General features: G+C 50.3%; 1 protein-coding gene across 1 annotated transcript; it reads right to left on the bottom strand.

Annotated features, from left to right (window-relative positions):
• Window positions 1-29: 29 nt before the first annotated feature.
• ATP2A3 (ATPase sarcoplasmic/endoplasmic reticulum Ca2+ transporting 3) lies at window positions 30-26,491 on the bottom strand. The gene is given in 22 exon segments (XM_003211678.4): window positions 30-3,501; window positions 5,609-5,681; window positions 7,114-7,231; window positions 8,049-8,107; window positions 8,110-8,165; window positions 8,388-8,521; window positions 8,623-8,708; window positions 8,789-8,991; window positions 9,442-9,662; window positions 9,733-10,068; window positions 10,594-10,812; window positions 11,785-11,910; window positions 12,536-12,667; window positions 12,994-13,096; window positions 14,490-14,578; window positions 18,331-18,795; window positions 19,595-19,680; window positions 20,115-20,195; window positions 22,249-22,387; window positions 23,073-23,177; window positions 26,043-26,125; window positions 26,408-26,491. Coding segments are annotated over 22 exon segments (3,057 nt in total). The 5' UTR covers window positions 26,475-26,491; the 3' UTR covers window positions 30-3,425.

Here is a 26,491-nt window from a genome sequence, read left to right as displayed (position 1 = left end):
AAAGCACAAAAAACACAGAAAATCCAGAGTTTTCCAGTAAAATTGCTTTTATTTCTGTAATTTCCTAAGTATAAAACAAATCAGCCCAATATTGTGTGAACAGAGTGGTCGGCGTGCATGTGACGGCGACAAGCCTGGTGGCTGCACCGCGGGCACTGGGACGCGACATCAGAAGCGATAATTGAGTGGAAAAATATCATATCTCATATAATAAAATAGGAAACCTCATTTCTTTCAGTTCTACCCCTCGAGTAACACCCTCCCCCCACCCCAGATATAGTGATTTATCTCTTGCTACGAAGCACAAATTCAGATTCTGGATTTGGTGTGGGCATCCCGTATCAATCCACAAGCACATCTACAGGCTGAAGGCATGCTATGGCCTCAATGCTCATCCTCCATTGGGTCTCATGTGCCCAACCTGAGCCCCCACCACTGCCACTCCATGCAGATTTAGGCTCACTTAATGCCCCGCACCTACCCAAAGCTGAATGGCACCGAGAGGGCAGGACCAGGGTTGGGTGTACCTTTAGCATCTGGGCTAAGAGACAGAGTCATGCTGGGTATGGACCAAAACCACAGTAAATCCCACTGTGATGCTCTGAGTTCTGGGACCTCTCATTTGCACAAACAGCAGCACACAATAAAACCCTGTTCTGCCATTCATCCTCACCCAAGCACGAAGGAAAAAGAATCTGGTCTGTGGATATTTTCCTACTTCATTAAAATATCTGTACTATAAAGCCACTGGAACAGAGTGAAACCTGACCAGGGGGGGTGAGAAATTAAACGACAAGGGAAAAAAGAGAGATGTGGTTCAACCAGTGAGAAGGGGAAATGGGATGCGTGCTCTCGGTTTCCTGCACTCACCACCTAGCTGTGAGATGAGTCTGGAAGTTCACAAGGAGAAGGCAAACACAGTTGGCTGCTGCCAGAAGAACAAACCTTTGGATCGGGTTCTGATCTGAATTCTTGCCCACAGTGGCTCACATTTGGTAACTCAGAATGCAGCCAAATGGCAACACAATGGCACAGCACTGCCCACAGTGGCATGGTGTAGGTCAATGGTAAAGAAACTTGGCTTCACATTTACAATATAATGACTCAAACACGACCTCTTCCAACAGCCTTCTACTGGTGGGCACAGAGAATGTCTGCTACCATCACCCCACGCTCTCTGGCATCATAGGAGACCAAGCATAAATCAGAGAATCATAGAATTATATAGAATCATTTAAATGGGAAGGGACATTTAAAGGCCATCTGGTCCAGCAGGAATTTAATAAGGAGTTAAAGTGCCATGATTTCATCTCTCTGAGATTTTTTTTCTTTTAATTCTCCATACATATTAGAGATTCCTACCCATCACTCAGTGCTCATTATGGGGACCTTTGCACACACACACATCTTTGGGTCAAATTAACAATGCCACAGCAGCCATTAGGCTCAGGGTGAGCAGATGGACTGAGCAGGTCCCCTTTGGTGGGACAGACAGTTGGACTGACGTGTCCCAGGAAGAGGCACTGGGAAGCTGAAAACCTCACCAGATCCTACTGATGGGCTGGGATGTTCTGAATCAGCTCCGACCTCTCCCAAATTATCTTCCAGTCCCACAGAAACAGAAGAACGTCTCCTCAGAAGTCCCTGAGCTGCTACTGGATAAAATGCTGTGCTAACATTGGGTGCTGGATGAAATTCCTGCTGGGTATCACCCTGCACAGAGAACTGGGGATGATCTGTACCAAACCACGGAGAAATCCACCCTTTTTGTGAAGGGCAAACCCACACCTGCAGCCCTATGGAAGCCCTGTGGAAGATGGAAGCAGTACCTGGGGCAAGTCCTGTTCCTCTGCACCAGCCTGAGTCTCATTTGTGGGGAAAATTGCCCTTTAAGAGGAATTGGTTGTCCCCACGGGAACACCAATTAACTCAGACATAATGTTTGAAAAATAAAATTTCTTCAAGACAAAGTATAATAATTTTTAAAAAATCAGCAACAACCTTCTTCTAACCACAGAGTAACTATAAAGATCTTCCTAAAGAGCTCCATATTAAAATTCCTTGAATACATTATATATTAAATACAGTAACAACATCTCATGCAAGGTTTTCTGTACAATTAGATCAGCTCAGTAGTATAACAATTCTGTACATTCCCATTGGTCTGGGGGCTCTGCTCATCTTTGTCAATGCTGGTGATGGAGAAAAGAAAGAAGGATGGCTTCTGCTCGTAGTGCCCAGAGCATGGTGTGCTCCTGCCCATGGGAAAGAGGAATAAGAAAAAGGAAGCTTTTAAGAGACAAAAAAAAGTGAAAGAGCAAGATGCTATCACAAAGCCTGGTTCTAGTGCTGTTGGGTCCTCCAGGCTGGGATTTAGGAGAAAGCAAAGGTAGAGAGTAGCTAAGCATCACCAGGATGGATCATGGAGAGAAGGAAGGAAAACAGGAGGGAGCATGTGGGGAGCTGGGATGGATGACCCACCCTGCAGCTCAATGGACTGAATCCCAAAACTGCCCTGATCCACCACCTCCCACTGCAGCACGCACCATCCTCCTGGAGGAAACAACCGAGCTGGTGTCCTACCAAGGGGTGCTGCTGGGGGACCTTCTGTACAAGCATACATTCATTCCCATCCTGATGGCGGGTGTCAGGGATGTGCTGTGCAAGACAGTGGGGTTCCCCATAGCAGAGGACATGAACTCACAGTTCCCCTAAGGACTTATGCTCTATGCACAGCTCCTGGCAGGGAAATAATTGAAAATAACTGAGCAAAGGAAGCGTGACCAGGAGCGAGTGCGGACATGAGGACGCCTTGTTCGTCCCCACGCTTGGCTTCAAATACCTCCAGAGGAGATGGCTGCACATTGAGCAGTGCCGGTAGGAGCTCACAAGACATCGGATAGAGGGGAACGGACAAAACCACGCCACGATTTGGTGTGGAATGAACCTGAGAAGGCGAAGGGCCAGAGGACAGCAGCACAGGGAGACCTCCAGCTTCTGCTACACACACACACAACCATGGCACCAGCGGTCCTCCAGGACACCTCACCCTGATGCTGTCCCCAGCACCACCGCACCCCACAGACCCCATCTTATGCCTCAAACCCCAACCCCCCCGTGGCTCCCTGCCCCAACTCAGCTCACTGTGCTGGGACAAAGCTGTGTGAGAGGGCCTCCAATGCTGCAGGAACAAATCCCCAAGGAACCACGTTCCGACCGACCACACCGTGACCCTGTAGCTCCATCCCCAAAGCCCTCCGCCAGCTGGCCAGCGATTGCACTGTTATGTACAGGAAAAGGAAAGCGACGAAACAAAACAAAACAAAATCAGGGTTTTTTCTTTTCGACGATTCACCCGCATTTGTCTGGTAGTGGGACACATGCATGTCCTGCTGGCTGCTAGCGGTGGGCACGCATGCAAACCCTCAGTCCGAGTTACACGTTTGGGGTCCTTTAGCCTGTAGCGTCTCCTTCGTGTCATTCATTTCTTGTCCTCTTCTCCTGAAACAAAAGAAAACAAGAAGAAAAAGCATTGGTAGGGGTTTGGGAGCTGCTCATGCTGTGTGTTGATATCCACGTGCACTTCCAGCACAAGGACCAAGTGACCCATGGCACTTCTACAGCGCTTCTCAAACTAGAAGAGGGAGATGCAGGTTAGATGTTATGGGAAAATTCTTTACTCAGAGGTTGGTGAGGCCCTGGCACTGCTGCCCAGAGAAGTGTGGGTACCTTATCCTGGACGTGCTCAAGGCCATGGATGGGGCTCTGGGCAGCCTGAGCTGGTGTGGGCAGCCAGCCTATGGCAGGAAGAGGATGATCTTTGAGGTGTCTTCCAACTCTACTATTCTATAATTCTCAGCCTGGGCTCTACAGGTGCCAGCACACACAGCAATGTGAGGCTCAGTCCATTTTCCTGCTTGGGAAACAGAGGCAAGGCAGCAGGCTGGCTCCAGTCATTGAATGCATTGAACAGCTGCAAACACATGTCCTGCCTCAGCCTGGGGACAGTGCCCTCTTCCAGGGAAAAGACCAAACAACAGAACAGAAAGGAAGAAAAAAACAGCAAACAATCCAACTTTTTCCCAACTTCTGCCAAAATTTCCTTCTAGCAATGCTTGCAAGACCCTTTATATCCCGAGATGAAACGAGCTGTTAGTGCAGCAGCATCCCTCAGCCACCCGATGCTAAACCTCATTGCTACCCACCTGGCACTGCATGGGCACTCCAGGCAGTGAGTGGCTCTGTGTCAGCCACAGCCTTTCCCAGCTGCTCTGCACTGAAGCTGTGCAAGAGGTGGGTGCAGGAATGGGGACAGGATGGGGAACCAGTTGTACACCGACAGCAAGCATCTAACTGCAGCCTTCAGCCCCTAAACCCTAGCTGAAGCTCTTGAAAATGCGAAGTCCCAGCACATGCCGTAGGTTTAGTAGGACCTGGTCCCACAGCACCTTTAAACTCCTGTAATTCTGTATCCAAACAGACAGCACAGCTTGGGGTCTGCCTCCTTGTGTTTGGCTTTAGACGTAATGCGCTCCCATAAAGGGTGAATGCAGCAGGGATACAGCCCAGCACTGATCCCAGGGAGTTGCTGCAGCACAGGGGTTCTGACAGTCACACATCCCCTGCAGAGAGCCCCAGAGAAAGGAACATCCTCCCTCCCCCTCATCCACAGAGGTGGATATGTGATGGGGATGTTGTATCTTCACAGTGAGCGAGCACAAGGATTTTGGTCCCTGCTGATGAGGGAAGGCTCTGACTCAGGCTGGGATGGGGAATGGCGAAGCCCTAATGTCCCATTGAGGATGCTGCTCAACACCTTGGACAAGCTGAGGACCCTGCAGTAGCAACACCAACCCTTGAGATGGGTTTGCTTTGGGTTTTGGACACATGTCTGGTCTTTGTGCCTTTTGAAATCCACTGAGAAAAAGGACTTCTGCAAGATCTGAGCACAAATGCCTGGAAATCAACCTTCTGCACACCCAGGGGGTTTGCAAAGCGCAGCATACTTAAATGCACAGAGGACAGCAAGTAATATTAGTAGAAGAGGTCCTTGAGGGCGGTCAGCCCCGGCAGTGACCCAGTGTGCACATGGGGAAGGACCAGGAGGCCCTGTAGAACACCTCCACCCTCCCGGCCAGGGCATGTGCAGGTCATATCATGCCAAGCCAGCTCCCACTCATGCTCTTAACCAGAATGGAGACAACAGAAAACTCAGTGTACACCTGACAGAGTGATGGGGTGGGGAGAGGAACGCAGAATACTGAGATCAGGGTGAAAATCCCCAGTCTCAGCTTTCTGCAGCCTCAGGGATGAGGAAAACTGAGTGTAATGGAAACACCATTTATCTCAATCTGATCAACGGAGAAACATTTCCATGCAAAACCTGACTCAGCAAAACTCACAGCTAAACATTAGCAGCCGTCAACCCAATGCCCTTGGCCATCCCTTAGATTTTGGCCTCTCTGCTGCAGGTTCCCTTCTTCAGACCAACCCCAAGCCCTGCCTAGCCAAATGCACTGGGATGCAGTGTGGGTAGATCCCCACAGTACTCAACAAGGCTTCAGAAGAAGCACGGCCATGTGGGGATGAGGCACATGGGGATGCCCACCCTTGCTCTGGAGTCCTGCAGGTTTTCAATTGGTGCTCCCCGCTCCACGTGTTTCTTACTGTCCTGAGAATTCCTGGCAAAAAAAAAAAAAATCACAACACCACATTTAAAAGTGGCTTTTTGTTGTTATTGTTGCTGTTGGCCAAACTCCAGATTTGGCAAACAGCAACATTTAGCTGTGATTGAGTAGCTGCATCAGAATCCCTTACTGGATAAAACACAGAGCGAGTGGTGGGCATGCACAGCACCATGACCGGGGGGCTCAGGGGATCCAGCACTTCAGGGACATGGCACTGGGGACCAGAAGCAGGGAACGCTCCAAGCTCATGTTAGACTTCAAGAGGATCATCCCTTTCCAGAAAACGCCTCCAGAAACCTCACTTGGAGCTGGGTTGTTATAGCAAAACACAAAGTGTGGGAGACAGAAACACTCATCCCCAGAGTGCAGATGGTGAAGCGAAGACCAAGGCCATGCATGGGATGTGGCAGCCAAGAACCAACCAGCTCTCCTACACCCCAGCCCAGCGCTGTGTCTGAAGATTGCTGCTATGTGATGAGATGTGCCGGGGTGATGCGAGGCATCCATCAGTCCAACAAGAGATGCAACAATTAAATAATATTACACCAGAAGCAATTTCCAACCGGTCTGCAAAAACAAGAGCACCTCCACCTCTTGGTAGACAGGGAAGCTGGTGGGAGCACCCTGGGACCCAACAATGGCAGTGGTAGCAAGTTGCAGATTTTTCTGCCTGCAATAATTTCCAATGCGAGATTTCCAGGTTTTTTGCATTCATGCTGCACTGGGAGAAACCAAACTAGGCCACCGTGATGCCCCAAATCTCCCCCTGGCCAGGGCTGCCTTTAGCTCTGAAATGCAAGAACCTGGCCCTGAAGGTTTAACTCAGCACTGAGATATCACCCACAGCAGTATCTTTTTCAAGAAATGAAAGAAAACGATGATATCATCCACTCAGAGGGCTGTCTAAACACACGTCGTGATTTACAGTGCGTGGGAACCACGGACCTGCTGTAAACAGGCTCCCTGCGTAGAGTCCAGCCAATGGCAACTCCAGTAAAACCAGTTTGTAAGACGTACAGCTCCTACTAGGTCTTAAAATAGAGGTGGCAAACATGAGACAGGGAGAGCCACAGAGGGGTGCAAAAATCAAAGAGACTTCTGTTGGAAAGCACTCTTTGATTCCTTTTGCTTTAAAGGAAGGAATCCAGTTCCCAGAGGTTCGAGAGGAGCTGGATAAACACATGTGGCAGATTTATCTGTTGCTCCTGCCTGCAGTGAGCATCTCCAGCAGACTGAATATCAACCGCTCTGCCTGGCGTGGCAGCTGGGGAGGAAGGGATAGGAAAAAAAATCCCTTTTTCATAGCTGAGAAAGCAGAGGTGGATGGACATGCAGTGCAGACACCATGTGAATTTCCCCAAGCCATCACCAACCCAAGCACAGCACCATGGGGCCCACAACCCAGCACTGTGCTGCCCATTCTCACCCTCCAGGTGGTTACGGGAAAGGTACTTGAGTCCTTCGTCGAGTAGGATAACAGGCAGGGAGATCTTCAGGACAACCACCCACTGCGGCCAGCTCAGCGGGGTCACTTGGAAGATGAGCTGCAAGGCAGAAAAGGGTTTGATATGTTAATTGGGAAGGAGATGGGATTTCTTTTTATTGCAGAGATGAGGTTAGCTTCTGTTGCGGGATACAGATTGAGAAAACATTGTCCAAAGTACAAGGAGGAAGGATCCAGACCGCTCAAAGGGCAGGATTTCTTCAAGGACTGTCATCATTCCAAGAAGAGTCAAAGGTGATGCACTTCACTTCTCCCTCAGAAGGAGAAAGTGAAGCACAAGCTAGAATCATAGCATCGTTAAGGCTGGAAAAGGCCTCTGATCTCATCTAGTCCAACTGTTCCCCCACCACCACTACTGCCCACTGACCACATCCCCCAGCGCCACATCTCCACGGTTCTTGAACATCTTTGGGGGTGGTGACACCACCACTCCCTGTGCCAGTGCCTGACCATTCTTTCAGAGAAGTTTTTCTTAATACCCAATCTAAGCCCTAGCACCGTATGCACACACTCAGTGGCATAATGAGGGACAATGTCACCTGGGTGCAGCAAGCCACTTTATGCCACACACCCTTAGGGATCAACTGAGACATCCCCAGCCTTGTACTACAAAGGGAGGTGATGTCTTCAAAAGATCTGCATCACCTCCTGGAGGCAGCCACACAGCTTTGTGCAGTCTATAAGGACAGTGTCTGACTTAGGTAAATGCTTTCTGCAGCAGGGTAACTCCTGATCCCACAGTAGTTCGAGCCCCAGGACTTGGGGACATTTGTCCCAGAACCTCCAAACCCAAATGGTACCCCAGAGTCACATGAGAGGCCCCCAAGCTGCATGCGGAGGTGGTATAGGGTACTCACAGGCATGGGCTTGACGTAGAGGATGAAGAAATGCAGAGCCATGGACATGACGATGGCCCCAGCAGCCAAATGTTGAGCCATGGGGGCATTCGCAGCAGTGACTGGTTCTCAGAGACACTGGGAAAGCAAGGGGACATCGTGAATGCCAAAAGCCTCCTGGTCCCCACATCTGCCCAAGCTCCTTCACTTCCAGACCGTTCATCTTCAAGCTTTGCCATGATGTGGATCTGGACACCCAACTGGAGTGGCTCTGCTGGGTAAAGCAAAGCCCTCAGCCCACTAAGAGTTGCCTAAAGAGACCCTACATGGGTCACGTGGAGCAATCCTGCAGCCACCCACCTGTTCAAGGCATTGCACATTTCAATTGTCACCAGCACAGACAGAGCCATCGTGGTCGGGTATCGAGACTCGAAGATTTCACAGTCAACTCCTTCAAAAATGGGGTTGTCTTCGGTGCATCGCATGAAGTTCCTCTGCCAGCACAGGAACCCACCAGTAAATATGTCTTTCCCATCAGGAACATGTGACCATCACAAGCACAAACAAAAAGGGGTAGGGGAAGACCTCAACTCACCAACTGATGGAAGGAGACCTGCGGTCCCTCAGTGTCGTACAAGAACCACCAGGTTGCTGCGCCCACTGTGGCCAGCCCCACGTACACTGTGACCAAGAAAGACTCCTTAGCTGGAGCCTGGCCATGGTCCCCCTGCCCAGCTTTGTGCCAGACCACTGGGGCTCACCTCCAATAGCCAGGTAACGGAAGAAGAGCCATCCACTGATAAGGGGCTCCTTGGGGTTGCGCGGCAGCTTGTCCATGATGTCCAGATCAGGGGGGTTGAATCCCAGCGCGGTGGCTGGCAGCCCATCTGTCACCAGGTTCACCCACAGCAGCTGCACTGGGATGAGGGCTTCGGGGAGGCCCAGGATGGCTGTCAGGAAGATGCTGCAGGGGGAAAAAGCCAGAAGTGTTGAGTTAGAAACTGTCTGTGTTGTGAAAGGGAAAGTGAGCAGGAACACTGGGTTCTAGTGCGCCAAACTCAGTTTAGGGAAACGACTTTTTACGTGGTCTAAAAGGGGAATGGCTTTAAATTAAAGAAACAGGTTTAGATCGGACATTAGGAGGAAATTATTTACTCAGAGGGTGCTGAGACCCTGGCACAGCTGCCCAGAAAAATGTGGGTGCCCCATACCTGGAGGTGCCCACGGCCAAGTTGGATGGGGCCCTGGGCAGCCCGACCTGGTGGGGGGCAACCAGTCCATAACAGTGGGTTAGAATTGGATCATCTTTTAAGATCCCTTCCAACCCAATCATTCTATGAGTCTGTGACACGAGCTGGTGACAAATATCAGCACCAAGGTACCCCACAGCTGCTGCCCACAACAGGGTTCTCACCACACAACCTCCCCGACGTTGGAGGAGATGAGATAGCGGATGAACTGCTTCATGTTGTTGTAGATGGCCCTGCCCTCCTCCACGGCCGACACAATGGTGGAGAAGTTGTCATCAGAGAGCACCATCTCAGCAGCTGACTTGGCAACGGCCGTGCCGGACCCCATGGCGATGCCGATCTCGGCTTTCTTCAGGGCTGGGGCATCGTTGACGCCATCGCCCGTCTGCACGAAGTCATGATTAAAGCGTTGTGAGGGCAGGGTCCGGGCAGGGAGGAGGAGGCCGGGGACTCACCATGGCGGTGATCTCATTGAAGGACTGCAGGTACTCAACGATGCGGGACTTGTGCGCCGGCTCAACGCGGGCGAAGCAGCGAGCCTCGCGACACGCCTGCCGCTGTGCCTCTGGGGACAGCTCATCAAACTCCCGGCCCGTGTAGGCCTTGCCAGCCACATCCTCGGTCTCTGTGAAGATGCCGATGCGGCGGCAGATGGCCACCGCTGTGCCCTTGTTGTCGCCCGTGATCATGATGACGCGGATGCCGGCCTTGCGGCACATCTCAATGGAGGAAGCGACCTCCTTGCGGGGAGGGTCCAGCATCCCCACGCAGCCCACAAAGGTCAGATTGGTCTGAGGGGACAGCATAGACCATGTTGACCTCAAGAATACAACCACATCCCTCCCCACCATGAAACCATTGTGGGCACAGTGATTCCAGGGCACTTGGGGAGAAAACTTTTGGGATATTTCCCATTAGTGGCTCCCACAAACATTTCTCATCAGTGGCTCCCCATAACCTCAGTACAAAGGGATGGTCCCATCCCCTCCAGTGCTCCTCACACATCTCCACTTCACTCACATATACCACATCCCTCCTGGAGGTCCCAGGTCTTGGCAATCACCCCATGAGGATGTACACCAATAGGATTGAGCCCCTGTTTTTAGGGAAGGACACCAGTGGGACAGAGCCCTGAGCTTTGGGGATGGACACCAATGGAACAGAGCCCTTGGCTTTGAGGTCAGTCTCATTGCATGCAGCTCTGCTATGGGAATTGGAGAGAAAGAACTGAGCTATTGCACCATCCAGAGAAATCAAGGGAGAAATACTACTGGGGCAGCTGAAAGCTTGAGAAATAAAGAGAAAAGCTGTAGTACCTCGTAGTGGGCAAAGGTGGTGGAGTCGTGCAACTGCATGGTCTCCCTGTGGACGGGTGCATCATGGGTGGCCAATGCCAGGCAGCGCAGCGTGTCGACGCCCATGCCCCAGTCCCGGATCTGGCTCAGGATCTTCTCCCTCACAGGTGTGGTCAGTGGAACCTTGGCTGTGCCCACACGGACATGGGTGCAGCGCTCGATCACGCTCTCTGGGGCACCCTGGGAAGGAACCAGAGGTGAGGAGCTGCTTTCTGGGGGTCATTCCTGGTCTGCTGCCCTCATCACCCCAGCACAAAGCTCTTTGGTGCACAAGAGACAAATCTGGCATGCAGAGTAACATCTTCTGTGTGTGAGCTTGGGAGCAAAGAGTGAGGGACGTATGCTATGGGAATATGAACCTGGAGACCGAGCATCTCCTGCTAGCACTGAGCCAGAGGGAGTGACAGCACAAAGTCTGGGAGGAGGAGAAGGGAATCTTCCCAAAATGTGTGGCAGCACAGCGCACTAGGTGGCAGCCTTGACACGAGAGACTGTGGCTGGGAGGGATGAAGTGGACTCAGGTTGGTGGGCATGGAATCTGCTCCATTCCTCATGCCTCATTCCTGCCTGCCTGAGGGGCTCCCACCCCACTGTCCCAAAGGGAAAGGGGGATCCCACCAAAAAAAATGTGCTGCTACCTCTAGGATGCTCACAATGCCTTTGTGATTTAGGAACACATGGCCTTGAGCATCGTAGCATCTCACCCTGTCCTTTTCTGACCCTGATGTTCTCCTTTAATTTGAGAGTTGCGATCCCTCTATTGCTGCTCTGAAAATAGCCTGCAAGGATGGAAGCTCTGGGTGGCCTCTACTCGACCTGGAGGACAGAGTTCACCCAGAAGCTCTCTGGGTGGGAACATGGGGACACAATTCCTCTCAGAGTCAGTGGGGAAATTCCTGCAGCATCTCCTTCACTCCTTTCTCTTGGGAAGAAAATGCCCTATAAATACTATTTTATTTCTGGTTACAGTGGAAAGCTGAACCATTTAGGCACTGCTATCGGCCGTGGTATCCAGGCATAGCATGTAGAGCCTGAATTTAGGGCACAGGAAGTTCCTGTGTTCCCAACACCAGGATGCTCAGCACAAGCCGAGGCAGGAGACAAACCCAAAAGCATCACTGCACCATTAAGCACCAAGTCCTCACCCCATACCTTGACAAACATCTTGCTGCCAGTAGAGTTGTGACCGGGGCCAGTGGGCGTGCAGTACACCGACATGGACTTGCGATCGCGGGAGAACTCAAGGGTGCACTCCTTCCTCATCAGATGTTTGATCACCTGTGAGACAGCGCTGCTGTTAATAATCCCAGGAGCAAAATGCACAAAAAGACAGCAGCTGGTCCTTGTCACCCTCTTGTGTCCCCATATCAGCATCACAGCAGCTGAGCAAGCTCCTGGGAGGATGCATCTTGTCCCAGAAAAGCCATCTGCAGGGCAGCCAAGGCCAATTTGAATTATTTTCCATTGAGGGGAGCAGGGATGCTGTCCACCTTGTTCACTGCATGGCCAAAGAATTTTGCAATTATTATTTTTTGTTGCTAGGAGGGTGTCGTATATGAAAAATCTAATGGCACGACATCAAATCCAGATGGGAGATGAAGTGCATTTTAACCAGGAGAGGGAGACACGGCAGAGCCAGAGCAGCAGAGCAGTCAGTACTGGAGATTCATACACCAGAAATAGAGGTGTTTCCACCATGAGATAGCTTGGTTCAAGCAGGAACCGCAGTGCTGGGAGGTGGGTTTGATGCACGCTGCAGAGGATGGTTCAGGGCTCCCGTGGTCAGCACAGACCTGAAGATTTTCTAAGGTTCAACCCCTTATGAGCTAAGAAATTGCATCCTTGTGCCAGACCAGCATCTTTATCACCACCCCTAAGCCCTTTTCTCATCCCCTTCACTCACTGAATTGCAGGCGTTGGCTCGCTCCACCTTGGAAAGCTTGCTGGTGTCCGTGTTGAAGACGTTCATCTTTTCCACCAAGCACGTCAGGGCAGTTTCAGTGGCTTCCCCTACCTTCTCGTAGACTTTTTTTGACTGGAAAGCAGGAAATAACAGAGCTCAAGCGTTGGAGCACATCCCCTCAATGCATTTCCAACCCAGGATGTCCCACATGGTGGAACTGGATGAAGCCATGGGTTAAAACCAATGGATACAGACCAGATGCCACATACAACATGCAGCACCACAACATCCCTACTAGAGATAGGCTGCATTCAAGGTACAGAAAGGTACAGAAAGGTACAGAAACCCTTTTCCCAGAAGGGACAAAACGGGCCAATATCCACTGATTTTGCCCCCAAGAAGGCCCAAAGGGAAGGGAAAAGCCCATTGGGAGCCTGCAGCAACTTGTCCCCACGCACCTCATTGTAGTCCAGTGAGGAGTCGTTGCAGAGAGCACAGATAGTAGCCAGCTCCACCAGCCCATCGTACTGCCCACACTTCACCAGCTGCTTGTCCTTCAGGCTGTGGGAGGGAAACAACTGCTTGGAGCCTGGCCCTTCGCACGGCTACACGAGAAGTAGAGCTTAGCTTTTCCCCGTGTAGCCCTTGGGAAATTTGCTGCAAAGAGTGGGGAAGAGCCTGGTTCAGGCTCATGGAGCAGTGACAAAAGCTTGGGGTCATTTTATGCTTTAAGAAATGGGGCAGGGCTGCATGCAGATGAAATAACGCATGGTGCAAATAAACTCTTAAGTGCCCCAGAATAAAAATGGCAGCAATGAAACCATGACAACTGGAAATAGTGTTCTATAGACCTTCTGCTCCCGTTGGGTCATCAAAGCAGGGGCTGTGAACAGCTGGATATAGAATCAATAAGGTTGGAAACTGTCAGTAAGATCACCCAGTCTAACCATCAACCCATCCCCACTGTAACACTAAATCATGACCCTCAGTGCCACTCCACCCTTTTCTCAAAAGCTTCCAATGGTGATTGTGAAGGTGATGAACCAGAAAAGGGGCAAAGGCACCCCAGGGTCTCCACGTGCTCAATGTCCAGAGGAGCTGCAGAACCAGGTTCATCTCCCCAGCCACCCGCTGCCCCATGGTGGAAATGGCCAGGCACATTTTGGGATGAAACAAAACTGATCCAGACCCCAGGAGAGGTAACTGCAGGTTAGCTGTGCAAACTCAGCCGCTCACCCGCTTGCTGGAAAAATAATTTGTCAGGCATTTATTAGGATCAGTTTATTCCACTGCAGCTTCCCAATGGAAAGAACATTTTGGAGCCCTTGTTACAGCTCAGGAGCGGAAAGCAGGGAGCGGCCAAGAAAATCTGAAAAATCTGTTTGCACAGGGATGAAAGCACTTCAGGCTGCGTTTTGGTGTTGGAGAAGGCAGAAATACTGGGGATGGCTTTTGCAGTGTGTGATGCCCTGTACAGAGCTGGGAAGGGACGGCCGTGCTGGGAAAGGTATAGGTAGAAACACTGCTGGCTGGGTGCTGCAAATGAACCTGAGAAAGGGAGACTGCAGCCTCAGGAGGGAGCAGACAAGCACAGCCCATCAGTCTTTACTGAGTTGAAAAGCACCCACTAATGTCAGCTTATGACCTATCTCACATTTTAATGGAGACTCTTAGTGAAAGATCAAATTGGCTTTATAAATATTCATGAAATTAACTCTGAAGCTGCCATGAAGTGCAGTCACTGCATGGATGAGCAAACCGTGGCAAGGACAAGTCAGGGAACATCTCCCTGCAGTGACACATGATGGGGAGAGAAAAGAAGCATTTGCTCCCCTCCATGTGCAATACTCAGTGCAGCCACAAACTGATACCCAAAGTCCCAGTTTCTCCACAGCTACAGGGGTCTCCCTGTGCAGCCACCAGCTGCACCCTGCAGCACAGGGACGGTACTCACATCTCTCCCTCGGGGGCGTAGGTGGAGCCGGTGATGCTGAACTCATGCAGGCTGCACTGGGTACCCTCCACCTTCTCCATGATGAACATCTGCAAGGGGACAGACAGACACGGAGAGTTAGACAGCAATTTTCTGGCATGCACCACTCCCAGCTTCCACATTTGCCTCCTCCAACTCCTTTTGTTCCATTGCAGAGGAGCGATGCCTGGGCAGTTTCTAAGCAGCTGCTGGTATTGTTCTTGGAGCAGGGCTGGGGTTCTGCTGCCCAGCAGGAGGGACAGGATCCGACCAGCCACAGGACCCCATACCCCCCTTCCCTGACAGCTCCCAGCCACCAGCTTGCACTGCACGTTCCCCAGGTTACAGCTTGGTTAATTAAGCTCCAGAGAGTTGTAAAAGTCCCACATGCTCTAATTTGGAGTAATTTTTGCCTTTCAAACACCTTTTCCAGGCCCATTCTTGCCATTACAGTGAGAGCAATGAGACCAAAAGGAATTAACATGCAATAAAAATCCTCCTCTTTCCACCTCCCCTCGGCTCCTCTTGGCACAGCACCCTAGCCCATCAGCATCACCGTCAGCTCCTGACCTGGCCAGGACAAGGGCACAGCAGTGCTCCTGCCTGCCTAATTGTTATTTACGATCCATGCTGGAGCCAAAAAGCAATATAATTAACAAATAACATTGGTTGGATGGAATGCATGCTCCCAGCCAGGAGGCAGCAATGCCTTCCTCGCTCCACAGTCCTGCTTGGTAGTTTGGGAAAGTGATGCAGAGACAATTACCCTTCATTTCAAGAAGATTTAATTAATTAAAACTTTCCCACAACCCATCATTAAGGCACAGCTGCATTTAGGATGTTGTTTGCTGTGACATTTGCCCCAGGACTGAGCATCAGCCCATTCTCCTGAGAACGGCATCTGCATGATTTCACCCATCTCTGTTCCCTGAGCCCTTCTCTGAGCATCCCTGAGGGGGTTTGAAGAAAAGCATATGGCAAAAAGTGGCAGAAGAGACATGGATCCTCCAGTCACTCACTAACACACAACAGAGCTCAATAAAGAGCCCAAAGATCACATCTCCTTGAGGCAACTGAGTCAGACACTTGAAACAGAGGAAAACATGGCTGAAATTTCCTAAATGAGAGGCTTCAGCAATGCAGCACCTGGTCAGAGACAGCACCAAATGGATTCCTGAAGGGGAGCATCCTTTGTGTCTTTTCAAGAAGTCCAATGCCATTGGCCTGCAACTGAGCCAACATCTCCTGGCCCCTTCAGAAAGCAGCCTTCCATGCTCAGAAATGCAGGCTGGCTTCATATTTATTAAAAATCCTGAAAACATCCACCCCCACCACTGGTGTTTTTGCATGATACGAGCTCTTTTGTTTTCAAACACAACTACAAAACAATCAGCACTTCCACAATAGCAACTTTCTTACTAGAAAAGGAAAAAAATAAATAAATCATTCCATGCCCTCTATTTTTCCATGCCTATTTAAAATAGGTGGAACCCACAGCAAACAGAGGTTACATCAGATTTCCTGCCTGCTCCTAGCTTGCACGACCAGACATCACAAGGGTATTTGCAGGCTTTTGGGGTTATGTTTCTGGCGGAAAAGGGGTATAGTGCAAGCAATAGGTGCACATTTATATATATTTTCTGTGATCTCTTTTTAAAAAAAAAAAGCACTCATCGAAAGTCAAGCGAGGCAGGAGAGCTGTCTGGAGTAGCAGAAGGTTGTAATCAGCGTCATTCACCCATCAGCCAGCCCACGCAGCAGCGTCATTTTCCTCCAATGCCAGAGGTGGCCCCAAGTGACAGCACCCACCAAAAGCCAGCATGGCACAGCCAGCAATGCTAGGAAACCCTGAGCATGCCAGGCATCAAGAGATAACTGACTGGGGTTGTTCTACAGAGACAGAACTGCTGAATCATGGCACAGCAGCAGGCCCAAACTCATGCAGCATCTCTGCTCAACAATTGAGTTACAGTGCATAAGAGGGTGCTGTAAGTTCTTTGTGATGAGTAGAATGGAGTAGAACAAGAGTAGAGTAGAGTAGAAAAAGACTAGAATATAGAATGAGTTCCAGTTGCAAGAGACTCTACAAAGGTCATTGAGTCCAACTGTTAGACAATTTTGTGGCAGACCCAAAGTTAAAACAATGTTAAGAGCACCGTCCAAATGCATAGGGCATCAGCCACCTCGCTTGGAAGCCATTTCCAGCATCCACCCTCTTGGTAAAGAAGTTTTTCTTAATTTCTAGCCCAAACCTCCCTAGTAGTAGCAGTGTGAAGCTGTTCATGTCACAGCTGAGCAGACTGTCTAGAAGGAAGCTGTGAGTGGACGCCATCAAAAGCCTCACTAAAACCTGGAAAAACCACATTGCTTCAGCCACTAAGTGGGAGATCTGATCTTAGAAGGCTATAAAATGATTTAGATGTCAGAGAGCCTGAGCCACCCATAAGGTGAGCAGTGCAAACCACAGCTTTCATCTGATATACTGAGTGGGTATGTGGCTTGAGTGCTTCACCACAGTGCCGTCATCTCCTGCAGACCCAGGCCTGGTGTTTGGCACACAGAGACTCGGCCAGCTCAGGCTCTGAGCACGTAGAAACACATGGGATCTACACACCTGTGTCCTGCTGTGCACCCTGGCCGCAGGAATGGCTTAAACGTTAACGACTGTTTCTGTGCTCAGATGCTGGGCTTGTCCATCATTATTTATTTTTAATATATACTATTTATTCATACATCATTTGCTTAGGGCCGATGGGAACCTCGCCCTCATGTGAAACACGGACAGCTCTGTCAGCCCCTTGATCCAGCAGGGCCTCCTTGTAAATCATTTACGGGGCAGAAACATCAGACATTTCCAGTCATTTGTGGCTTGTGCTGAGCAAACCAAAGCTTGTGGTCGGTTGCTGCTTCACTACCCAATTTTCAGAGAGCAGGGAGGGTGGCCAGGGCCATTTTTCCCTTTGGTGACATATTTTCCATGGTTCTCCTATAAAACTGACGCGCCAAGATCATGAAAAAAGCTTTCCTGAGGAATAATGGGGAAACTGAGAAGCACTGGGATGGCCCAGTCTTTCCTAACAAACCACCATGAACAGCTGGACCCAAACCTTACACTGACCCTCCAACTTTGGCCTCACAGATCCCAGTTTTCTAATTTTGCGTGATCTGGAATTTCTCACCAGTTTGGTTAAAACAGAAGGAAAATGGGCAAGAGAGCAGAAAAGGTGTTGACCACATTGACTTCTCCAGAAGCTGTATTAATACTGAATCCAGCCAGAAGAGATGCTCCATGGAGAGGGAGCCCTGAAACAAGTCCACAAATCTGCACCTCAGTGCTAGTGCATTCAGAAAAGCTAGTGAAAAGGTGATGCATCAAGATAAGTCATAAACATCCTCACACCCTGTTGGGCTAGAAGAAAACTCAGGCCTTCCTACATTGTTAAACAAAATGTCTTACATGCTCACCTTGAAATTGCTAATGAGCAAAATGCAATGTTTGCACGAGGACAAAACAAGTTTGAGTATTGCAAAAGATTGGTGGAGACATCAAGCTCCATCACACCAAGACAGAGCTCCAGCATCCCAGTACAGACATTCTTAACTCAGAAGGCAGGGAGGCACTGGAACAGGCTGCCAAGAGAAACTGTGGGTACCCCATCCCTGGAGGCATTCGAGGTCAAGCTGGATGGGCCCTGGGCAGCCTGATTTGATGGCTGGCAACCAGCCCACAGAGGGGCTGGAATTAGATGGCCTGTAAGGTACCCTCCAACCTAAGCCATTCTGCGATTCCATGATACAGCTCCCCAAAATGCCCTGTGCTCACCCGGCAGACAGACATCTGGTTGGTGGTGAGGGTGCCGGTCTTGTCGGAGCAGATGACAGAGGTGCACCCCAGTGTCTCCACCGAAGGTAGGCTTCTCACGATGGCATTCTTCTTGGCCATGCGGCGGGTGCCCAGTGCCAGGCACGTGGTGATGACAGCAGGGAGGCCCTCAGGAATGGCAGCCACTGCCAGGGCCACTGACGTCTTGAAATAGTAGATGGCACCTCGAAACCAGGAGCCACCATGGACAGGGTCACTGAAGTGGCTGATGTTGATGACCCAGACGGCGATGCACACCAGGAAGATCACTTTGGAGAGCTGCTGGCTGAACTCATCCAGCTTCTGCTGTAAGGGGGTTTTCTCAGGCTCTGTCTCCACCATCTGGTTTCGGATCTTCCCGATCTCTGTGTACACCCCTGTTGCAATGACGATTCCCACGGCCTTCCCAGCTGCGATGTTGGTGCCCTGGGAGGGATGGAAGGGGGCAGTGAGTCTATGGGCATGAAACCTCCCAGTCTGAGTGAGGAAATGGGCTGCTTCTCGTGAAAGGGGAATATTAGATCTTAAGATCATCTTAAGAAGAAAATGAGGCATCGGGCCTCCTGGGTTTTTCATCTGCTAAAATCTGAGTGAGACTTTGCTCATTCTATACTCATGCACAGTCCCTGACTTGCTTAGAGAAGAGTGAACTTCATCCCCAGGCCCAAATTCCTTCAGCCATAAGGAGCTCTCTCAGCCCAGCTGAGATGATCTATGTTGAATGAGAGCACTTCAAGTGCTCTGATTCTTTAGGAACACCAATGCACTCAGGCAACCTGCCCCTCTTCCACTCTATGATGGGAGGACAGTTTTGACTTCACGCAGTTCAGGGCTGTTTTGGACTTGACAGAAACCCACCACAAAGCAGCAGTTGAACACTTGAAAGTGCTCTCATCCCTCTCAGGTTTGACTTCTGTCCAAGGGGCATGAGCAAAGAGGAAACTCAAACCCACAACAGCCCCAGGTTCAATCACAAGCTTTTTCCTCATTAGTAACACACTATGAGATACAAAACCAACTGAGATTGCCTAGGGTCAAAGAAACACATGCCAAATGAAATTTCATGGAAGCAGCCCTCCATTTTTATGGATCTGGGACCCTTTTTACATAACTATGATCAGCATGCAGCTGATACTGCTCCCTGCCCATAGACCTCCCATGTTCGGAGGTCTCATCGGTCTCTTTGCCTGTTGTCTGCAAAAACACAAGAAAAGTGGGGACTTACAGAGAAAAGCATGTTCTTCTTGTCCTGGTTGACAGCACGGGGGTCAGGGATGGGGTCAGCATGTTTGATCACTGACATGGACTCCCCTGCCAAGGCAAGAGCAGGGAGATCGTAGAATATCACAGAATATCCCAAGTTGGAAGGGAACCACAAGGATCATTGAGTCCAATCCCTGGCTCCACACAGGACCACACAAAACCCTTTTTTGGTTTTTATGCCTGAGTGTGTTGTCCGACACTACTTGAACTCCAGCAGCTCGACCAACAGTGGTCACCATGTGGTGGCTGCATGGTGGGACTGGAAAACCTTCATGAGACCATGGACATCACGTGGGAATGCCCCACACTTAGCATTTAGCAGAGCTTTGAATGATGTACTGAGAATGATGAGCTCTAAATCTCATTCCTCCACCCATTTCTCACCCCAGCAAAATGCTCAGCCCAGCATCAGCCCCAGATTTCACTCCTGGCAGTGGACAGAGGGCATATCTACCTTCAGCATTTGCCCCACCTGCACACACCTGTGAGGATGGACTGGTCAACCCGCAGCGTGGTGGAGCGGATTTCGATGATGCGGACGTCTGCTGGTACCTTGTCACCAACTGCAAGGAAAAGAGCAGAGCAGCTCAATCAAGGGCTGGGGAAGGGGTATGGTGAAGCCCCAAGACACTCAACAACACCATTCCAGGACCTTTCACAGCCAGAACAAACAGTCGTTCCTGGGTTACCCGGTCCAGCAATCATGGGTGGAAGCATCCTGGCCAACTGACAGCGACTGTTTGCCGCCCACCAGGGCGCATGTTAAAAAAAGAAGAAAAAGAAAAAAAAACACAACAAAACCTGTTGAAAACTGCTTTCCGGCTGGGTTTCTTCCTCGCAGACTCTTGGCACGCCATGGCTCTTCCTCATGCTCCCTTATCGCCCGAACACAACGGCTTTTCGGAAATATTGAGATCAGCGCAGCCCTCACTCGTAACAATTCACATCACATTGCACAATGCTCCGGCTTGGCTGCGACCAAACGTCTCCTATCCCAGATTTTAAGGAGCACTTCCTCCCGAGGCTCGTAAAATCCTCCCGAGCTCAGGGCCGGGCTGCCCTGGCACTGCTCCACTGCACAGCTGTGTAATCCAGCTGTTGCTTTTGGATGATAAATGCGGGGACCTGCGGACACCCCCAAACTTCCTCCTGCAAAGGCTTTGCAGCCACCCGAGGGAGCTGGATCTGCTCTAAAGGAGCAAATGGCTCTTCCTCCCCCATGGGAAAGGCAGAGAGGGTTTGCAAAACATAAGTGGAGCCTGCAGGCTCACAATCTGCTGACAGCATCTATGGAGACCCGGAGCCCTGGTGCTATGGGGGTAGCATCTGCTCAAGGGTAGATAGCATGATAACCTTATATGGCAGGACAGATATCCCACAGCAACCCGTTTGGTCTGTTATGAGACATGCAGTGCTGCAAATCCTGCACTGAAGGAAGTTTGAGGGTCAGTCTGCAGCTGAGCAGGTGATGTTTTACCCCTTCCCCTGAAAGCACATTGCTGTCTGCAACGCAATAGCAGATTTTCTGATCCGTGCTGCCAAATACGTTGCATTTGCACACACAAAGAGAAGTTGCTCCTTTCTGCTCACTAGCACTGCCATCTCCAGGATGTCACCTGGATGTAGATGTACGCTGCTTGTTCAAAGCCACTGCTCCTGGTGTACTCCCCACCTGTCATGAGCCAAGAGGCAATATTTCTCCTGCCAACATCTCCATCACACTTTCCGAGTTCCTCACAGTCCTACAGGTTCCTTGCTCCTTGCTCTAACCTACCCAAATGCAACATTTTCTAATTTATTTGCTACTAATCTGCAATCTCCTCCAGAAAACAGCTCATCTCTTTCCCTTCCAGTTACGATACTGGCTGTGCCATTAAAAAGTAATATTTAGTGGGTGATGGTAAGCAATAAGCACTTGATTTGGGGCAAGTTGGCAGCTGGTGCTGGACCCCATGGTGTTTTGGCATTGCAATAGCATTTCCCTCACGGGATGGTGAACAGGAAGGAATTGTGCCTGGGAGGGCTTATGAGAGCCATCTGCAGCCAGCCCCTGCATGTCGCAAGTCTGTCTCCTGTCCCTAAAAGCTCTTGCAGATCCCAGGACCAGAACAGACCTGGGGCCGGTGCAGGAGATCCTCCATCTCAGCCTCCATGCACTATTTTAATGTGCATCTTCCAGCTGAAGTACAACTGGAAGACATAAATAACAGCACGCTGGCTCAGAGTGGGAGGGATTGCAGCTTGTTTCCACTAGCAGGGCCATGAGGAGGAAAGGAGAGGATTAGCATAGGGGCTCTGGGGGTTTACAGCATAGTTTAACACACAAACAACACAGGATAAGCAGAATGCATTGCTTCCCTATAATGCTGAGGCAGGTAGGAAATGTTGAGGCATCTGAAACACAGAGAGACCCAAAGAGAAGAGCCAGAGGGGGCTTGCGATGTCAAAATCCAGAAAATGAGCTCAGTGAGAAACATGGAAGGAAGCCTCTTCCTCTGGAAAACCCATCCCCTGAGGACACACTCTCACCCTACCACAACCAGGAGCCATGAGGCTGCCATCCTCGTGCCAACATCCCCTTCCCACTCCTTGGCTCCTTCCCATCCCATGCCCTACCTGCCACCTCCACGATGTCCCCAGGGACGATGTCGCGGGCACGAATCCGCTGCACCCCGCTGCGGTCGGCACGGATCACCTTCCCCATTTCGGGCTCGTACTCCTTCAGGGCCTCGATGGCACTCTCAGCATTCCTCTCCTGCAGGCGGAGGAGCAGAGCTGAGGCAGTGGGGCTGTCCAACTGGTAGGTGCTCTATACAGCAGTCATGGGTGCACCCAAATCCCATTCCTAGCTTTAGGACCCATCCGCTGGGGCCAATTCTGCCTCTTCCCCAGCTGCTCCTGTTTGCTCTGAAATGATCTCTGCTGCAGTAAGTCACAACGGGGCCTGAAAACCTCTTGATCTTTGGACCATGGCCAGAAGGTAAGCAGCGTACATTAGGGATGGCAAACAAGTGCTGGGACTCATAACTACAAAAGCTGTCAAAGCGAGATCGAAGAAATGAACCTGGAGGCCACCAAGAGGTAATGGCTTTGAGTTGTGCCAGGGGAGGTTCAGGTTGGATATCAGGAATAATTCCTCCTCAGAATGAGTGGTGATGCACTGGAATAGGCTGCCCAGGGAGGTGGTGTAGTCATCATCCCTGGAGGTGTGGCACTGAGGGACACGGTTAGTGTGCATCCTGGGGGGGTTGGTGGTTGGATTGGATGATCTTAGAGGTCTTTTTCAACCTTAATGATTCTATGATTTTATCTGCACAGAGCAGTACAGCCGACACTGAGCTGAACCCTTTAGAAATGAGTTTCCAAAGGCCAGAAGCCACCAGACCTTCAACCGAAGTTCCAACCACACAGAGCAGAGACCTTCAAGGACTGTCCCTTACCTGCCACACACCCACCACGGCGTTGGCAATCAGGATCATGATGATGACAATGGGCTCCACGAAGGCTGTCGTGCTCTCCTCTCCTTCTTCAAACCAGGCCAGGATCTGGGGGCACAAGAAGAGAAGGAGCACAGCACGATTGAAAGAACAAGCTCCAACATTTCAAGACTCTGAAGAAAAGATAGTACAACGCAGACACTGACCCTGCAGCTCCTTTTAACCTTGAGCCCCACTCTCCATCCCATTAATACCCAACACCATAAGGCAAACAAAGCTTGCACAAAAACATTGTCACTCCATTTAACTGGTCGTGGACTTGCGTTGTGTCAATACAACACCTGGCTGCTCTGCTGCAGTGAGCACCAGCACACAGAACCTTTGACACAGGGGTTTGTATTGCTCTCCCATCAAGCAGATAACAACTTCTCACCAGCCAACACATCACTGTGTGTTACTTTGGGAATGCATTTTATCTTGCAGGGGTCCAACCTCCATCCTTATCCTGGCTGTTCACCTATCCTGTGGTTGTTCAGCCACCCAACGCTCTCAGACTGGTAGGATTTATGATGCTAGCACTAAAAGCTTCATCCATATTGTTGTGTCTATATGAGATGGGATCCTGACATAAATGTTGCACAACTTGGTGCAGCAGGAGATGGCTCATGCAGCCAACACCAGTGCTGCCCAAACTGCAGGCTCAGGTACAGCCCGTGGGATGATCAGCCCATGGAAAATGGTGATCCTGAGCCAGTTGGGATGTGCCACCCCAAAATCACCACTATGAACCTTGGGATTTTGGAAGCCTCCCTATGTCCCTAGTGCTTCATTAGCCCTGGTGTTTCACTGCCAGAGTTCTCTGTTTAATAACAGAAAAATCGTCTTATATTCAGCTAAAAAAAGCTCTTGTTTTTCTGGTTCTCCTCCACACGCATGCTAAGGAGAGGGTGAGCCTACCCGCCCTTCCTCCAGCAGAGACAGTAACATGGTCTGCTTTTCCTGGGAAATTCAGAGGAAATGCCTATTTTTGAACTAAATAGAAATAAATAAATAAAAACCTCCTAAAATGAAATTGGTTAGCTGGTAACTAAGGCAGCCGAAAGGAGAAGACATGAGACGCGGATTCACCACCCTGCTGCCAAATGCCCTCAACAGCAGCACTCAAAAAATAAGTATTTCTCCAGCTTGGTGGGAAATATATCCTAACTGAGCAACTCCCAAGGTAAGCTGTGGGCAAAGCCAAGCCAAAGGCCATCTTTGGAGAGAGGTTTCCAGGCACTGATTTTTCTGCAAAGGAAATAGTGCAACCTCATCCCCAAAAACTCCAGTGGGAAACACTCCCCATTTCAGCTCAGTAAGCATGGGGTGCAATGCTCAGGCACTGCAAATAAGGACCACATCAGCAAATAAGGACCACACCAGCATTTGGCCAGCCAGGCGCTGCTGTTGCTGAGCATTTCCAAGGCACCAAGGGTGAAGTGAGCTCATGCTGCAGTTACTCAGTGGCTTTGCTAAACACACAAACGTTGAGTTCGTCTGATCCCATGTTGTCTCCCTGCATTACTGAGCATGGAAAGGATCACCAGAGCCACGGGTTCATGGAGCCTGGTGATGTGAATCCTGGCTCCTGCTTGGAGCATCTCCTTCATGTTGAAGAGAAGCTGCAGAAAAGGAAATGCTTGGAGATGGCAATAGCACCAGCTAGACCCTACCAGGAGTCCCTTCCAGTGCCATTCCCCACACATCAGCTGTGGTTAAAAGTAAAGCCAGACCCATGCATTGTGCCTGCCATACACAGAACCCTTGCCCAAGGCTCTGGGATGCCCAATGCCTGCAGTCTGTGCCAGCAGGATGGGAAGGATGTGAGCAGCAGGCGAGAGGCAGCGCCCACGCAAGCAGCCGAAACTCTGCCAGGCCAGAGGAAGAACAAAAGAAAAAATACACGGAATAACAGATTGGATTTTCATTTCTAATCCAAAATGCAAATGCCTCCATGCAGCAGTGGAACGGCTTCAGGAGGAGACGTTAGTTACTCCAAGCAGGAAAGCCACCCTTGGGGTGCCATCAGTACTTTCCAAAACTTCCAAGGAAAAGACACAAAGGGAAGCAATTTCCCCTAAATGTTTCAACCCTCATGCATGGAGAGGCACAAGGAAACATACTGGGCAAAAAAATAATATTGAAAATAAATTAGTGAGAATTAGTGTCTCCTAATTTAGTAGAGCTACAGGTGATGTAGAAAATCACAAGCTGGATGCATGGGGGAGGACAGACTATTGCCCAAAAAGAATCACAGAATCATTAAGGTTGGAAAAGACCACCAAGGTCATCTGGTCCATCCATCAAGACATCACCACCGTGCCCACTAACCATGTCACATAAACTGAAAAGAACCACCCAGCTGTGTCTTCTGCAACAGCTTGACATGAATTTTTCAGCATGGATGACTTGAATGAAAGGAATCAAGGCTGCCAAGCTATCACTGAACTGCAGCAGAAGAATCTGGCAGTGGCAAAGCTTCAAGCCATGCAGATGACTGTAAGGGTTTCTAATTTAATTCATGCTATTGGCATTCACTTTGAACAGCAACGCTGGGGATCAGCTGATAGAACCAGTGCCCTTGGGCCTCCATCTCCGGTGTAGTCAGAGGGTGGTGGGATATGGCTTTTGGATGGATGGATCAGCATTGCTGAGATATCCTACAGTCTCATCTCCAAAGTATGTGCAGTGTTGTCACTAAGCCCTGTGCAATCACTGCGCTGCTGGTACATCTCCTTCATCCAACCCACATTCCTCCGACCCCTTTGCTATTTCTCCCCCCAGAAAAAAACAACCAAGGTCCATCAGCACTGGTGAAATGGAAATCTGATGCTCCCTTCACACACCACATCTCGAGCACAGGATACAGGTCCATATCCCCTCCTCCCCCGAATCCCAATGGGGCTGTACCAGCCCTGAGCCCGCAGTACTTACAAAGGAGAGGAATGCTGCCATCAGAAGGATGCGGACCAGGAGATCTTCAAACTGCTCCAGCACCAGCTCCCAGAGGGACTTTCCTGGTAGGAAAACACAAACCCAAGCACTGTCAGTGCTCCAAGGGCACTGTGAGCAGGTAACTGTGGCCACCAGCACTGATGGGACTGTCCCCCGCTGCAGCAGGGCTGCTCCTGTCCAAATCTCTGTATTTCTGCTCCCACCAGGTACCCCTTCTGTCAAAGGAGGACTCTGCTGCCAGCCCCACTGGCTCTGGGATTAAAACTAGGATTAAAATAAAGGATCCCAAACATTCCCCTTCCTGCATCCCAGCCTCTCCCATCCTGTCTTGCCACACGACTCACCTTCTTCTGCAGGGAGCTCTGTGGGATTCCACCCGCAGCCCAACAAGCAGAAAAGAAAGGAAGACATGGGGAGAAAAAAGAATA

Source organism: Meleagris gallopavo, chromosome 21, assembly GCF_000146605.3.
Source record: "Meleagris gallopavo isolate NT-WF06-2002-E0010 breed Aviagen turkey brand Nicholas breeding stock chromosome 21, Turkey_5.1, whole genome shotgun sequence".
Taxonomy (NCBI): Eukaryota; Metazoa; Chordata; class Aves; order Galliformes; family Phasianidae; genus Meleagris; species Meleagris gallopavo.
Note: the sequence above shows the minus strand (reverse complement) of the source record. Positions and strands in the feature narration are given on the sequence as shown.